This window comes from Sparus aurata, chromosome 23 (genome assembly GCF_900880675.1).
Source record: "Sparus aurata chromosome 23, fSpaAur1.1, whole genome shotgun sequence".
NCBI classification, from domain to species: domain Eukaryota; kingdom Metazoa; phylum Chordata; class Actinopteri; order Spariformes; family Sparidae; genus Sparus; species Sparus aurata.
Genome location: NC_044209.1, coordinates 862,914 through 877,765, shown reverse-complemented (window position 1 = coordinate 877,765; position 14,852 = coordinate 862,914). Strand labels below are relative to the sequence as shown.

Below are 14,852 nucleotides of genomic sequence, written 5' to 3'. Positions count from 1 at the left end.
ATCTGAGGATCACATTGTAACACGGGCTGAAGCAACTGGAAGCACCTTGACTTATTTATACAACCTGAGTGTGTGTGTGTGTGTGTGTGTGTACATGCATGGGTCCAAAACATTTCCAAACTGCATTTAGAATGAAAACAGACAGCTCAACACTTCCTTTCCTTGGCAGATTTCCCACAGATACAATGGGCAGAGGCAAGTCAGAGAGCGAGTGGGCTGAATACAAAGAGATTTGGTACTTGGAATGGGTGGGGCTGAACTGAAAGTGGGTGTTGCTGAATCCTAAAGTGGGTGATGTTAACCAAGAATTGTTCAATTAATCTTGAAAGTGATGTGGGTTTATCTGAAGTTGCTATTTTTACAGACCAACTGGAGGATTGTACGACAGAAGGGAAGGGAGTTTTGGCAAGAATTCAAAAGCCAAACTACTCTTACACCCACCTGTTGATCAACAACTAGAAGAGACCTTATAATGATCTGTAACACATTGGCATGTGCATGAGGGGGTTTTCTCTGATGCATAAGAAAGTGAAAAAAGATAAACAGCTGTTGTGCTGTACTTTTGTCTAACTTCATTCATTTTTAACAGCTTCTTATTAACATAAATGTAGGGATCACACAGTAACTATCTTGTAAGCAATCAGAATCATCAGTGAGTAGGTCTTATCCACCCTCTGGCTCAATATTGTTAAGGTTCCTGTAGGTAAACACCAGTTTTTTGTTGATTATCCATGACCATGTAGCTTGACAGCTTGTCATTTTGGGTGGGGGTGAGGAAGGAAACTGAACACAATGGCCATACAATGGGAGGCTTATCAGCATCCACATTCAAGGGCTTGTGGGAAATTTCCAGACTGTCCTCCCCTAAAAACGACCCCATAGGTCGTTTGTACAAGCAGCTCATTACGACCTACGGTTACGTTTTAAAGTTAAGCGACCTCTAGTGGTCATGTTTATAACGACAATGTGGTGTCTCGGGTGTGTCGTCATCATATGACCTTTGACCTCATTTACCAATCAAAATGCGAAACGTCAAAAGAGGGGGACAGTTATGCCGACTGCCATTAAACACCAAAGAAGAAGAGGGGGACAGTCCGATTCATTTCACTGAACGCCATATCCCTGGTAAGTCCGGCAAGTTTGTGTATTTTATTTTTTTTTTGTTATGTTTATTTGAGGTAATCGTGGTGATTGTCTGTATTTCATGTGAAACTAAGCTAGTTCTGTGTGTCGTTTTAGTTACAAATCAGTTGCTAATGCCAATGCAGGCATTGACAAAAACAGCAATTCTTACCGCGCACAACACAGGAGTTGCTCCCGTGCTAACTAACTGAACAAAACACTTTAAAACACCAAGCTCACACAATAACAATGACTTTGGTTGTTTGAAGGGTTAGTTCGTCACACATTAACGCGAGCAAACTAACCGATTGAGGCAGCAGTACACCAGCAGCTCCTGCGTCCTGCGAGGTAAAATGACTGTTTTTGTCAATGGAGTCTGGTGGCCAGCGCAACAGAAAGGCTTTTCTGCTTAAACAGAAATTGTGTTTATCTATGTCTCCCTCTTTTTCTTTATATGTACTTTGGCTTTATCCTTTCTTTATTTCTCTTTAAGTTACATCTAACAATGGCATCGGAGTCATTCAAACAATTTGATGAATGGCTGGAGGCGGGGGAAATCTTGGCAAATGAGTTGGCAACAAAAAAAGTAAAATTTTTCATTAATTATTTCTCTATTATGGCCTTTACCTAAATCTATAAGAAAACACTTCAGCACACACCTGAAAAGGATGTGTATGCCCCAGTAAAGGCAAATATATAACCTTAGTTTTTACTTTTATCCTTCAAAGAAAAGAAATGGAGGAAGAGGGACCAGGATGGGAACCTTGTCCCGCAGCATGTAAGGAGGAATCGATCTGGTCAGTAAAATACAATACAGTTATACTGTTGTTTACAATTTTTAATGCTGGTGGACAGCAGCAATGTCTTCAAATGAAATTCCTCAAGAGGTCCCAAGTCTTGGTAAGCGCATGTAGTAGCCATGTTCATGATGCATATGCAGAGAAATGTAATTTTCTACATGCCTACATCTACAACTTTTAGTTTTTATTGAAATACTTAGTTTAACTGTGTTTTACATTATTTATTTGTTTTATTTAGATCAACATCTTCAGCGACTAAGAGACCTGCTGGGTTCTGTCATTATCCCTGCCCCTGCATCAGTGGAAGTGGAGGAGACTCCCACCATGTCTACATGGACCAGAAGACAGTTGATTTGTGGGGAAAAATTCAGGGCTGCAATGCCAGAGCTGTTAAACTGCAAGTTGGCCGCAGAGACTGTAACCCAGCATTGCTGTCAACAGTGCAAAACAGTTGATGCTGTAGTCCGGTGCCTAGACTGCGTTCCCTCAGGAACTCAGTTTCTCTGTTCATCGTGTGACTCAATCATCCACAGAAAAAATGTCTTCCATGACAGAGAAGCCATGATTGATGGCTTTTTAAAACCTATTCCGCCCACATCCCTAGTTGTGGTGGATGAAAGTGGCCAATATCAACTTGGTGAACAAGGTGTGTTCAAAGAATTTAGATGTCCCCTCAGCATATTTTCATAATGTGCACTACATGTACAGAGGCAAAAGCTATGTCTGAAGTTTGTGTTACTGTTTAGAGTGTTTTTAATTTGACTTTATGTCCCACATGTCCAAACATTACTGATATTAATTTCTGAAATGTTCTTTACTGCAGTGTGTCTTCTTCCGATACCTCCACCAAGACAAATCTGCTCCTGCGGTCCAAACCAAGACTTCATCATTATCCCAGGAAAGCAGACTGTCTTGGTGACCATCAACGGTATGTTATCACTTCCTTCTACTTTTATATCCCACTAGAAGGTGACGTGAGGTCAAACATGATAATGGCTAATTATTATCCTTTTGTCCTGTGTTGTACAGATACTGATCAAATCGTAAATATAATTTTGTTTTCAGGTCCATACCACCTGTGCCTGCCTGCTGTGTGCTGTCCACTTTGTTCTTGCAAATGGACCCCAGGGATTGGTGACCTGCTTGGATACAGATACTGGCCAGCGACCACCAGCTGTCAAATGCTGTTCAAGTTTGATGTGTTCACATCATTTGAGCAGATGAAGTTGGCCAGCCCAGCTATATCCCAACAAGCATTTCTCAAAATGCTTGAACATCGATCCCTTTGCACAGGACAAGTAAGAACTCTCATTTCATTATAAAAATATTTGAATTCCAAACTTTAAATTAATACCATCCTTCTTTCCAGACAGGTGGTATTTGTGGTGATACCTTCCACAGAGTCTTTCGAGAGTTTGCCTTCTGCAATTTTAAGAAAGAAGATCTGTGCCCGGTGGAGCCCTTTAAATGCCCAGCATGCACACCAGACATGCTGGCTATATCTGCAGATGGTAATAGAAAGCATAGAGGCACAACAACCCGACTACCGATCACACATTTCAGCTATTATGGCCTTGGAAAGTTGATATGGCTAAAGTGTTATCTATTTACTACTTTCACATCCAGCAGATATAAGGCAACATTAGCATTAATTTGACTACATGTTGCTCTTTGATTGGTTACTGTGATTGCACTGGTGACTTCCTAGGTCTGGGTTTGTCTCCTTACCATGATGCTATCATGCACCCCAAATATTAAGTGATTTTCCCATTACAGGTATTGGCCGTATTTGATGAAGATGGCAGAGAAGTTGCCTGAGCTCCAACCACTTACAGTGATGAAGCCATTTCTCTCTGTAATGCATGCCAAGGCTCACACTGGCAAATGCGAGGTACAGTGCGCAAGTTAAATGTGTATGTGTCATAGGATGTTTTAGAGGAACATATCCCTACAGTCTCTTGCACAGGAAACATTGCTCTTTTTTATCACTTCAGGTACAGGTTTCAGAAACGGTTGTCCACATTTGTGAAATTATTTAGCATGTTATATGCAACCATGTACCTGTAAAATTTCTTGTAACTGTACAGCAGGGTCGCCTGCAGGATAGACTTCAAAAACCCATGAAATGGCTCTATAATTTAGATATCTATAATATAGAAATACTCATTGAACAGAGGTTAAAGCTTAAACTAACAGCAGTTGTAATATCTTTGCAGCGTAATTCTACCCCAGAACATTTTAGACTTGAATTTGCTCATGACACTGAATTTAATTGACAATGCACAGTCTAATAAATATGATTCTGATGCTAAATTTCTTGATCTTATTGTTATGTTTTGGAGCAGGTGAGGTGGGGTGGCAGAAGCCAGGATGGTGCAGGAAACACTGTTGGCGAGGAGGTGGAACAACACCATTACAACACCATCGCTGCCTGTGAGGAGAACGTTGACGTAGAAGCAGCATGCAGTCTCTCTGAGGATGTAATTCTGCCTTGGGAAGCGCAAGGAGATGGTAAGCAAAGATCTAAAACATTTTCTATATACACAAAAGAACTATTTCTCTCAAATATTGTTCACAAATCTGTGTTAGTGAGCACTTCTTCTTTGCCGAGATAATCCATCCCACCTCACCAGTGTGGCATCAAGATGCTGATTGGACAGCATGATTATTGCACAGGTGTGCCTCAGGCTGGCCACAATAAAAGGCCACTCTGAAATGTGCATGGCTGTGCGAAGCTGATGGATATTGGCAGGAACTCTAACACACTGTCAGATATATGCCTATCCAGAGCATCCCAAACATGCTCACACCCCGTGTACACCAAGGGAAGACGCAGATATTTCCCTGCGCTTTGGCCTCTTATTTACATGAAAAACCCTTTTTTTTTAAAAAATCTTTCTCCCTGCACTGCTGCCCATAGGTTTGGCATAGTTATAATGGTGCATGACGGCGGGTTGATGTAAATGACAACTTTTTTGAAAACGATGTTGTGTGCACGATGTTAATATTGAAAACGGAGGGGGGAATATGGTCTCAGCCGATCGTTGAGGTGAACATGCTGTATGTGGAGGTCCTGGGCTGGTTTGGTTACACGTGGTCTGCGGTTGTGAGTCCCCCTCTATGGAGGCCGCCATGTTACACTCCAGTAGCCCAGAACAGACAAACCAAACACTGGCTCTAGATGGGGCCGGTCATGTTTTTGCATCGGCCACCATAGTTAGACTACCACTTGGGAAAGGAGATGTGAGGAGAGTTGGTTGCAATCTAAAATGTCACTGCTACATGCCGTAAATCTTACACACTAGTCCTTCTTAGTAAATCTGCCTACTAATTTGTCATCTCATGACATACAGTATGTAATACAATGAAGAACACTATGCTAGACCTATGGTGGAAAATGTTTGTGTTTTGGTTTTGTCAATCAGTTCTCTTTTCCAAAACAGTGGTGAGCCTCCGCTTGAAGAGGCGACTCTTTGATCAGGTCATGCTCGTCAGGCGTCTGGAAGAGGAGAAACTGATCATTGTGAAGGAGATGACCCAGCATTGTCAGTCTCTAAAAAAGGCGTTGAACAAACTGGACAACCTCCATTCATAAGACGAAAGAGGACATCAAGAACCATAGTATGTTCCACAAATATTTTATAAAATGTAAAGCCTCAGAGTCGGGCATTCAAACTGCATTCCATGTTACCAACTTCAATAGTCATTATAAAAGCTGCCTAATTTTCAGTCTCATTTTTCTTCACTTTTTAATTTAGCTTCTTCCAGAGAGCTGACCGAAGAGGGATACAGGGGACTGCACTGCTGTCTTCTGCAAAAGCAGTACATTCTCCAGCAGAAACTGAGCACTGTCACTACCACCTACACCTACACACTTGACACAGACCCCTCTATTTTCACGTTGGAGGAAGACCTCGAGGACTATGAAGATGAAAGTGAACATGACAACAGCAGTCCAGATGTGTCTGAGGATGAATTGTAGATATTGTATACTTGCGTGTCTGCCCTGTTGTTGTGTTTTGGTTCAGTTAATGTTAAGTGAATGTTTAGGCTTAACTATGCAGAAGGATGCACATGCAGAGTTTGACAGTAGAAGGCTGTACTTCTTGATTAAATGTTAATAATCCTCTAGTGCACATATGCTTGGGCTGGGTTCCAGTACCCATACTGATGAATGTGAAATGTAGACGCCAATATGATAACCCTGTCTTCATCCTGTTTATATGGCTATGTAAAGTTTTATTACCATACTTCTGTTTAATGTTATTGTGTATGTTGTGGTCTTTTGTGCACATACACTGAGGCCGGGTTCCAATACAGACAGCAGCCCTCGGCCTGCCGGTCTCCGCTCGGGGGAGCCTTCAGGCAGTTAAGAAAGCCGTACTGGACCAGATCCTTCTCCCTCGATGATCACCGTCGTCGGTTGCGGACAATCAAGTTTGGCTCCGCTGGCCGGTCCTCCGGCAGCCCGCCGGAGAGCCGTCCACTGCCTCTGGTCTACACCACGCATTCACCCGGCCCTCCCCTTAACCCCGCTCCAATCCTCCCTGTGCATGCTCCATCTGAGGTCTAACACGCTAAAGGAAGAGAGTGATTAGATATTGGATGCCAGCTCTGTCAGTCACTCACCTGGCTCTGCTCTCCTGAGCGCTCTCCACCTCTCTCTCCCCTGCAGCCGCGCCTTAGGGTTTCATATTTTCATATGTCTTTCATATTTATAGATTCTTGATTTTTCAATGAGGGACAAGTATATGTGTGACATTTTATGAGACACATTATTCCAAGCAGAGTATTTTTATACATCACAACATTTGTGGAGGGGATCTTTAACGCATGGTGTTGCCATGTGGCAGCGATTATCTCAATTTTACTAAAAGGCAGTATTATAAAATCCATGTTTTACTGTTTAGTTGTGACCAGGGTGTGGGGTTTGTTTAATATTTAAGTAAATTTTCTATTTGATTAACTGGGAATGGAAATAGGGTTACAACTGAAATGACCTAACCTAACCCAGGCCTTCCCCGAGCCTGTATTAATGGCCTAGATTGTCATCAGTATTGTAAGCTCTTAAAGTGACTTCAGTTGGTCACTATTTCCACACAAAAAAAGAAAAAAGAAACAAACAGCTTGATTTAATATACTGTGCCTTCAAAGTGCTCTCTGAAACTAGGCCTTGGATAGTGTGTGTCCAGGAAGCAAAAAAAATAAAACTTTGCTGTGGAGCTAAACCAAATACATCATTGGAAAGGTCTCGACCTGGAGAGTAACATATGTCAGTATGAGGATTCTACATGGCTCCTGCTTTGAAATGCTGACCTTTGAACCTTGACCTTGGTGCTAGATTGAAGGCCTATAATTCAGCCAAAAAAAGGGGCTACAGACATAAGTGAAACTGTTCTAGAGAAGTCTTTATCTCAGCTATCATGCGAGTATAGTCACCAACTGGGGGCGCTGTCAAATATGGTTCAAATTAATTATCATCCATTTAATAATTAGATATTTAAAATCTGATTACACATATGTGTTTACTATCCACTTAAACTGCTCAGTATATCATCAATTCAGTATTTACAACTTCCAATTCTAGGAAAAACTCCTAATTTTTAAATTAACTAATTAAACTAATTATAAAAAACTACAATTCCCTAGAGCCACGCCATTTAGATTGATACAAATCAGCACCACAGTTGTAGTACTTCCGGTTTCTAAAGTAGAATTGTAGATAGGGTTGTAAAATCATATATCTACTTAAAATATGAAATGTCTAGTACAGCCGAACTACTAATTAGACTGCATCTAGATGATACATGTTTTTAAAAAGTTTGTTTGTTTTATTTCAGAAATTTAAGCCAAAACAGTAGTCTGACGCGGGCAGGAGCGGGAGATCTGCGGGATCCTTGCCTACGGCCAAGTGACCGCTGTCGGCTGTCGTCTCGTGTGCAGACACCCCCGGGCGTGGAGCCTTCGACATGCGCGTGTGCGTGTATGAAGGGGGCGACTTCACGAAAACATCTTGATCAGTTTGAAATAAATGACGGTTTTGTTTGCTGGGTCCAGACTGATATCAGGCAGTGCTTTTGTAACAGATAACAGTCTGGTAACGCATTGCGGACTGGCTTCGTCTCCATAGCGACGGTGGCTGAGGATCATGGGTAATGTAGACTTCCCTTTCTAAAGCTGGCAAAAATAACTGATTTCTCAGAATCGAAGGAGAGATAATTAAAACTGATGGCAATAACATTAACCCATCGCCCTGTTTAATAATCAAGTATACTTTAGTGTTTTTATGTTGAGGTATGTGGAGGATATCTTTAAAAGACGTGAGGAAAATACTTCCGGACAGCGTGTCCTCCGTTCTCCAATAGGAACGGAAGTACGAAGTACGTAGTAATATATTGAGTATTCAAAGGGTCTACAAGCCTTGCATGTTAGAAAAAAGCCAAAATTGTCCCAAATACACATTATAGATGTAAAGCTAAAAAACTTTTGCTGACTGTGGGCTCACAGGGATTCTACAGTAGTATCTGGATGATGCCTCTCTCTGGCATTATCTTACCTAGTTCTTATAGGTGTTATTCCACAGACCAAGCATAATGAATAAGTTATGTGACAGTTGATGAACATGAGTGTGAATACATTTAACACTTAGTTAGCTGTGTGAGCAGGGTGTACTCTTCCTCTTTTCTGTGTATTGACTTCAGCTCACTGAGACACTGTTATGGATGCGCAAACAGACATAACACATAGATGGAAATCCTGGGGGTGGAAAACAATTTCTGCTGTAAGAAATGATGACAAAATATGCCAAAAAAAGGAAAGTTTTACATTCAGAATACATCAAGAAGTCATTCTCTCTCTCTCTCTCTCTGTTTTTAAGATAAAGCACAAGAGATTATATATATAATATATATATAGATATTATATATATATATATATATCTATATATATATATATATATATATATATATATATATATCTATATATATATATCTATATATCTATATTATACTCTACTATCATCTATATCTATATATATAAATAAAACACTCCCACAAAATGATTTGTGGTAAGAATAACAGAAATTCTATGTGCTTTTTTAAAGCACACTCATTTAGGCTATTAATTGACAGATTTTAAACAATCATTAAAATCAAGTGTATATGAAGGAACACAGTCAGCGACAGGTATGTTATTTCAAAATGTTTTATTTGAAAAATATCCAGTCTCCTAAAATACAGAAAATTTACCTCATGCACTTTATAAAGCAGTGACATAACAGACAGAACTCATGAACATATTGTCAAGATTCACTACAGGAATTAATCTGACAAATCAAAATCAGTTATAAAAAAAACAATGTATGAAAATATCTTCATATAAACAATTCTGAATGGAACACACAGCAACAAACAATACATGCACACACGCATTTTCGAGATGGTGTTAAATTTGTACATTTTATTTTGGCTCCCAGGAGTTTTTCCACTTTGCCCCACTGTAAGACAGAAAGTTTACATAATCACATTGTTCGTAACTGTTTGGAGTACTACGCTGCAACTGCACTATTTACAATGAGACATGGAATCATCAGGTATTGAGACCTCAAAATATGGCATAAAACTTATACAACTGCCTTCAAGATTGAACAGCAGATTGAAATCATTTTCTGAATCACAGTATGTTAAGAAGATCGTTTTAATTCTATACACTGACAGTAATATTGATTTGGTTCTGTATTCAGAATCAGCTTTATTCCCATTGCTCAAGTCAATGACATTATAGAGCAGCTCCCAACACCTACAGCTTATAAAAGGTTTAAACCAACCACAACAGTAGTTAAAAACCTCATTCAATAGTTAATAGTTAAACACACCATATTTCAAATAATATCTTTTTGGGGTCTGAACTAAAAATAAGAAAATACCATACCCTTTACCCTAAAATGCTACAATTATTGTAAGATGATACAATTTTGAATCATTTAACAATTAGTGATAATGCACAGGGGTATACTTACTTTTGTTGTATACTGTATTTTTACCTTAAATCCAATGCACTACACTGCACAAACATTATTTGACCGCTATGTAACTTGCTTGACAAGTTGTAGACATGTTTATATGTGTGTTAGTCCTGTTGCCCCAGGCCCAATCATCTACAGTAAAGTAAAGTTCAGGTAACATACTCACCATCCAGAGCAAGGATGCCACTGCACCAACAACTCGGCATGGCCCTTAGCAAAGACAGAAAGACAAATTAATCAAATGTTCTTTCGACAAATGGCAATATTACACACACTGAACTGTAAATACAACAGTAAGTCCAAGTGAATTCACACAATAAAGTGAAATAATAAGTCAGCAGGTCTAACTCTTACATATAAGCATTATAAAATTGTCATGCTATCCATAAAATTTTTAAAATGTAGAAAATTTCGATCTTTGGTTTTTAATTAACTTAATGTGATGACAAGAAAATGTGAAATTACTGAAAACACAATTTGTGAAGTACAAATGTACGTAATGAATGGCTGAACATTGTTACATGAAGCATTACACAAATTCCTAAATCCTAAATTAACAATGATGTAGAATCTAAATATTCAGCATATTTTGTAATGTTTTCAAACACATATTGAAATCAAACCATATATGTTAAGTATTTGTGCAGTCTGGCTTTCGACTAACTGAAACCCTATTTTTAAACAAAGAATAATGGCTATCAAGACTTCTTTCTGTTGGACAATTATATGGTTCCAAGTGGTATTTTTATCATTGTTTCAGTAATGTCTAATGCTTTTTTAAACAAACCTCCCTGATTCTTTCCCTCAGTATTTTTTTGTAGGGGAAACTGGTTGACCCTTGATGAATGGGATATTCTGAAATGAATTAAAAGATTGTAATAATTTGTAGGTTTAACAGACATCTTGTAAACATTGCAATGAGGGACATGATTCAAGAAACTATCCAAACTGAAACTCAGACTTTTGATAATCAAAATTAATGCTAACTGTAAACAACTGAACAGGACCTTTCATTGATGTTACAGTAACATGATACGAAAGGATGACATTTTTGAGACGAGGGAATTCCCACAACACACCACAGCTGTGTGTTTTTGTCCTTTTTGGTGAAGGATTCATATTGCATTTTTCAAAGTCTGTCTTTAAACAATACTCATGCCCATGTTGAAGTAGTAATTGGTTGCTGTGATTATTTATGCTAGCCACAAACAGATCAATAACTGAAGCACATACATACATACGTGTGTGTGTATAGCCGAATCTGAAGTGTTTTTTCCTAAGTAACATTTTTATGGGTCACTAAAGATTGCAACATACTCAAAACACTATTGTTGCCTTATATCATATTCATCTTCAAGTTATTTAGAAAAATAATGGGGACTGTTACTTCCAATGAGAGAGGCCCTGTTCCTTCAGCTGAGAGAAGGCTGAAATGAAACTGTTCTGACTGAAACTGTTTCACAGTACAAAATCAAAAAGTCTGGATTCATATGGTGATAAGACAATGACTGACAAACCCACACATACCACTAGTGTCCAATTTCCTCCTTTTTTGTCTTTTCCACGAGGAAGACACTGAGTCTGAGGTACCCAGCTGGGTGGACACAGGAGCGAGGTTAGAAGTAACAGCAGGGGACAAGGACACGAGAGGGGTCAGGGAAGACACAGGCACAGTCAGGGAGGTGGGGGAGGAATGAGAGGTAGAGGGCACAGGAGGAACGTGGGACAAGGACACGAGAGGGGTCAAGGAAGACACAGGAGGAGTCAGGGAGGTGGGGGAGGACTGAGAGGTCGAGGGCACAGGAGGAACGTGGGACAAGAACACGAGAGGGGTCAAGGAAGACACAGGAGGAGTCAGGGAGGTGGGGGAGGAATGAGAGGTAGAGGGCACAGGAGGAACGTGGGACAAGGACACGAGAGGGGTCAAGGAAGACACAGGCACGAGTTCAAGGGTGAATTCAGTGTCAGACTCTGGGGTCAGCAGAGGTGAGGGCACTGAATCCAATGCTGGGTCAGCTGCAGTGTCAGAGGGGAAGACATCGTGGTCCAATGGTGGAGCCTCACTGTTTTCTGCTGGAGTCATCCTGGTTGGTGGTTCAACTGCCATAGTCACTTTTGGGAATAAGAAATTGTGATGTGGACCTTGGCATAAGCAGTTGTAAACAATCACATATCAAAATCTATTGAAGCTGCACAAAGAAATACCTGATGATGTGGAAATACCTGATGATGTGGAATTAAATGACCAAAAATATATAGTGCTATATACAGTTACAGTTCATAAAATAAGATCATATTATAATAGTATAATGCAGAGCTGAATAGAGTAACCATAATCTTCTCATTAAACTACATAGATTTTTTGATTAATGAAAAATACGACTGTATGAGTAGTTATAGTCCTAATTATTTTCCCAGCAAGACCTGAGTCTTGGTAGGCTACATACAGTTCTATTTTGAACATGCAAGTTGACAATCACAAACTGACAAAGGTTTGTGAATCTTTTCAGTGTGGAGTCTGAGAATATTCAGTGCAGCAATACACTACTAGTGGTACTACTTAGCTACAACAAAAGTATCAGTCAAAGTGAAAGATACCTTAGGGTGAAAGGTACGTTAACAATAAGCGATCTCATTGATTAGCTATCGTAAAAACGAATGTTAACATAAGCATAGTTGAATGTCACATAACTTACCGGTTATATAATTACCATGGTAGCTAATTTAGCTAACGTTAATGTTAGCTCTTATAAGGTTATTCCAATCCTAGGTAAACATAACGTTATTAGGTAATTATAACGTTACTAGACGCCGAAACAACACAAAACCCACAGAATATATTCTGTTGTTCTCAAATTGTTTTTTGTTTTTTTTTTAAATCACCATATACTGGCTACTTACCTTTATTAGACCATCAGGCGTTGATCCGACAATGCATAGAGGCGAAAAGTATTTGTGGCGAAAAGTAATTGTGGTATATCTCCTGCCACCAGTAGAGGCGCTAATTTAGAAAACGCTCCTGTGGGTCGTATTAGAGGGAAGGAACAAACGACCTATTTGGTCGTTTTGGATTGGAGGACTTGTTGGAAATTTCCCCTGCTACTTCAAAACAGCTTTTTATCAATCAATCAATCAATCAATCAGTCAATCAACTAATCAGTCAAGCGCCAGGGGAGGAGGGAGTGAGAGAGAAGGAGAGGGGAGAGAGAGAGAGGGAGTATGGGGGGGGGGGGGGGGGGGGGGGGTTAGAAGCTGTCTGTCAGTGGTCTGGACCAATGTGTAGACAAAAATTGAATAAATTATATTGAATCTGTAATGTTGGGAATCGTTATTATTGATAATTAATGTGTTGTTATTAATTAATCAAAATCATTATAGTTAATTAATGAAACCTAGGTAACTATGAGTCATTAATGAACACGGGGGCAACAGGGATCAACAATCAATATGATTTACCTCAAAGTCTGGAAATTAATCAAATTGTCAATATTATGAAAATATCAATAATTAGATAAGAGGGAAGGTGTGAATCCGAGCACTGACCATCTCAAGCAGCAGTTATTACAATATGGGATTGTGCAAAATAATCACAGCGGCTGCTCAATAAAAATCAACAGTGTTTATTAAAGCTTTTCTCCACAGAACAAACCACCAACTTTAACAAACAACAGCTTCCTTCAACAACTAGCAATATCAAGCATAAACAAGTCAAACATGTAATTGGGTGGAGGCGTGTGTGTGTGTGAGAAAGTCCCCAACAAAGACTACAAAGATGGCCGAACGTGGTTTGGGAAGTCACTTTCGTTGGACTACAAATTAGTGGGCGTGCCTTAGGAAGTCTCATCGGAGAGACTACAGGGAAGTCCGGGCGTGACAAGCGGGGCTTGGCAGACAACAAAGAAACAAACACAACGACCATGTGTTACACAGCGGTCGTCTCTCCTTTGAACGGCCGACAAGCGAATCGAGGTTCGTTTATCGTCCGCTGATCGAGCCAGAATACGACGTATTGTGGTCACACAGGGCAAGACTGTACAGGCTGGGTTAACCTGAATGAGCTCCTAGCGAGCGTAGCAAACACAGTTAACACACACAGTATGGGTGACCATAAATCGGACTCGGCGGTCCTTTCACAACAAAATCAAGCACAACAAAGAAAAACACTGCATATACCATCTGTTTCTGCCCAAACAAAAGCCTCTTACTTTGGATGCCCATCTAACTCGGAGCTCCAACTCGATCGGGAGGCGAGCGCGGGGTCAGCGTTTGCGTCCTGGGCTGCTGACGGCAGGCTGGATCACAGCGATATGTCGACTCGTAGAAGGGACAGTTTTGTTCCTTCTGAAGATTCTTTTCTTCCTTCTGCAGGCAATGAGGAAATGGCTGGGTGCCGCGTTCCTGGATCCAAACGATACTTAATGTCCGAACAAAAACGAAAGTGAAACCAACACAGTCTCTTCTCGTCCACCGAGGAGGGAACTGAACTTTAGCTCAAAAGCAAAAAGGGGGGAAAAACGTTTCTCAAGTTGTATCCTTAAGACAGCGGCTGCGTGAGAACAACGTCTCTTCACAACGTGGGCTATCGGGAAAGTACGCCGAATTGGAGGGGTCCGTGACCTTTATCGTGGGAGTGACGTCATTGTGATCCTGGTGGAACTTCCTGGCTCACAGCCAATAGGGACCGGGTGACGTCTTGGGGGCAGGTCAGCTGGTGACGTGGTTTTCACACCTTGTAGGCCCTTTTGCTTTGTTCTTTGTTCTTTAGTCCTTGTGGCAGGGGAATTAGTAGTTTAGGCTTCTGGCTTCAACTACAGGCCTTTCCCTTTGTTGGGACATGTGCTTATGGAGGCATGAGGCCCAACAGTAAGGATTCTTCTAAATATTTTTCTCTTACTTTGATCACAGTT

General features: G+C 40.3%; 1 protein-coding gene and 1 long non-coding RNA gene across 2 annotated transcripts; one reads left to right on the top strand and one right to left on the bottom strand.

The window, feature by feature from the left end:
* Positions 1 to 5,511: 5,511 nt before the first annotated feature.
* On the top strand, positions 5,512 to 6,169 carry LOC115575609 (uncharacterized). The gene is made up of 2 exons (XR_003982705.1): positions 5,512 to 5,543; positions 5,681 to 6,169. It is a non-coding gene; the product is annotated as an uncharacterized LOC115575609 (long non-coding RNA).
* A 2,942-nt stretch (positions 6,170 to 9,111) lies between these two features.
* On the bottom strand, positions 9,112 to 14,852 carry LOC115575595 (uncharacterized protein PB18E9.04c-like). The gene is made up of 5 exons (XM_030407799.1): positions 14,151 to 14,852; positions 11,473 to 12,057; positions 10,733 to 10,800; positions 10,112 to 10,155; positions 9,112 to 9,417 (listed from the first exon to the last, which is right to left on the bottom strand). The coding sequence occupies exons 1-5, from the start codon at positions 14,161 to 14,163 to the stop codon at positions 9,381 to 9,383; spliced, it is 747 nt and encodes a 248-aa protein (XP_030263659.1). The 5' UTR covers positions 14,164 to 14,852; the 3' UTR covers positions 9,112 to 9,380.

What these genes read in the sequence shown, in the direction of transcription:
- LOC115575595 (XM_030407799.1), bottom strand. An exon ending in GAGGAAATTGGACACTAGTG is followed by an intron (nt 10,801 to 11,472) that starts GTATGTGTGGGT and finishes AATTCATTTCAG; the next exon opens with AATATCCCATTCATCAAGGG. An exon ending in TGAGGGAAAGAATCAGGGAG is followed by an intron (nt 10,156 to 10,732) that starts GTTTGTTTAAAA and finishes GTCTTTGCTAAG; the next exon opens with GGCCATGCCGAGTTGTTGGT.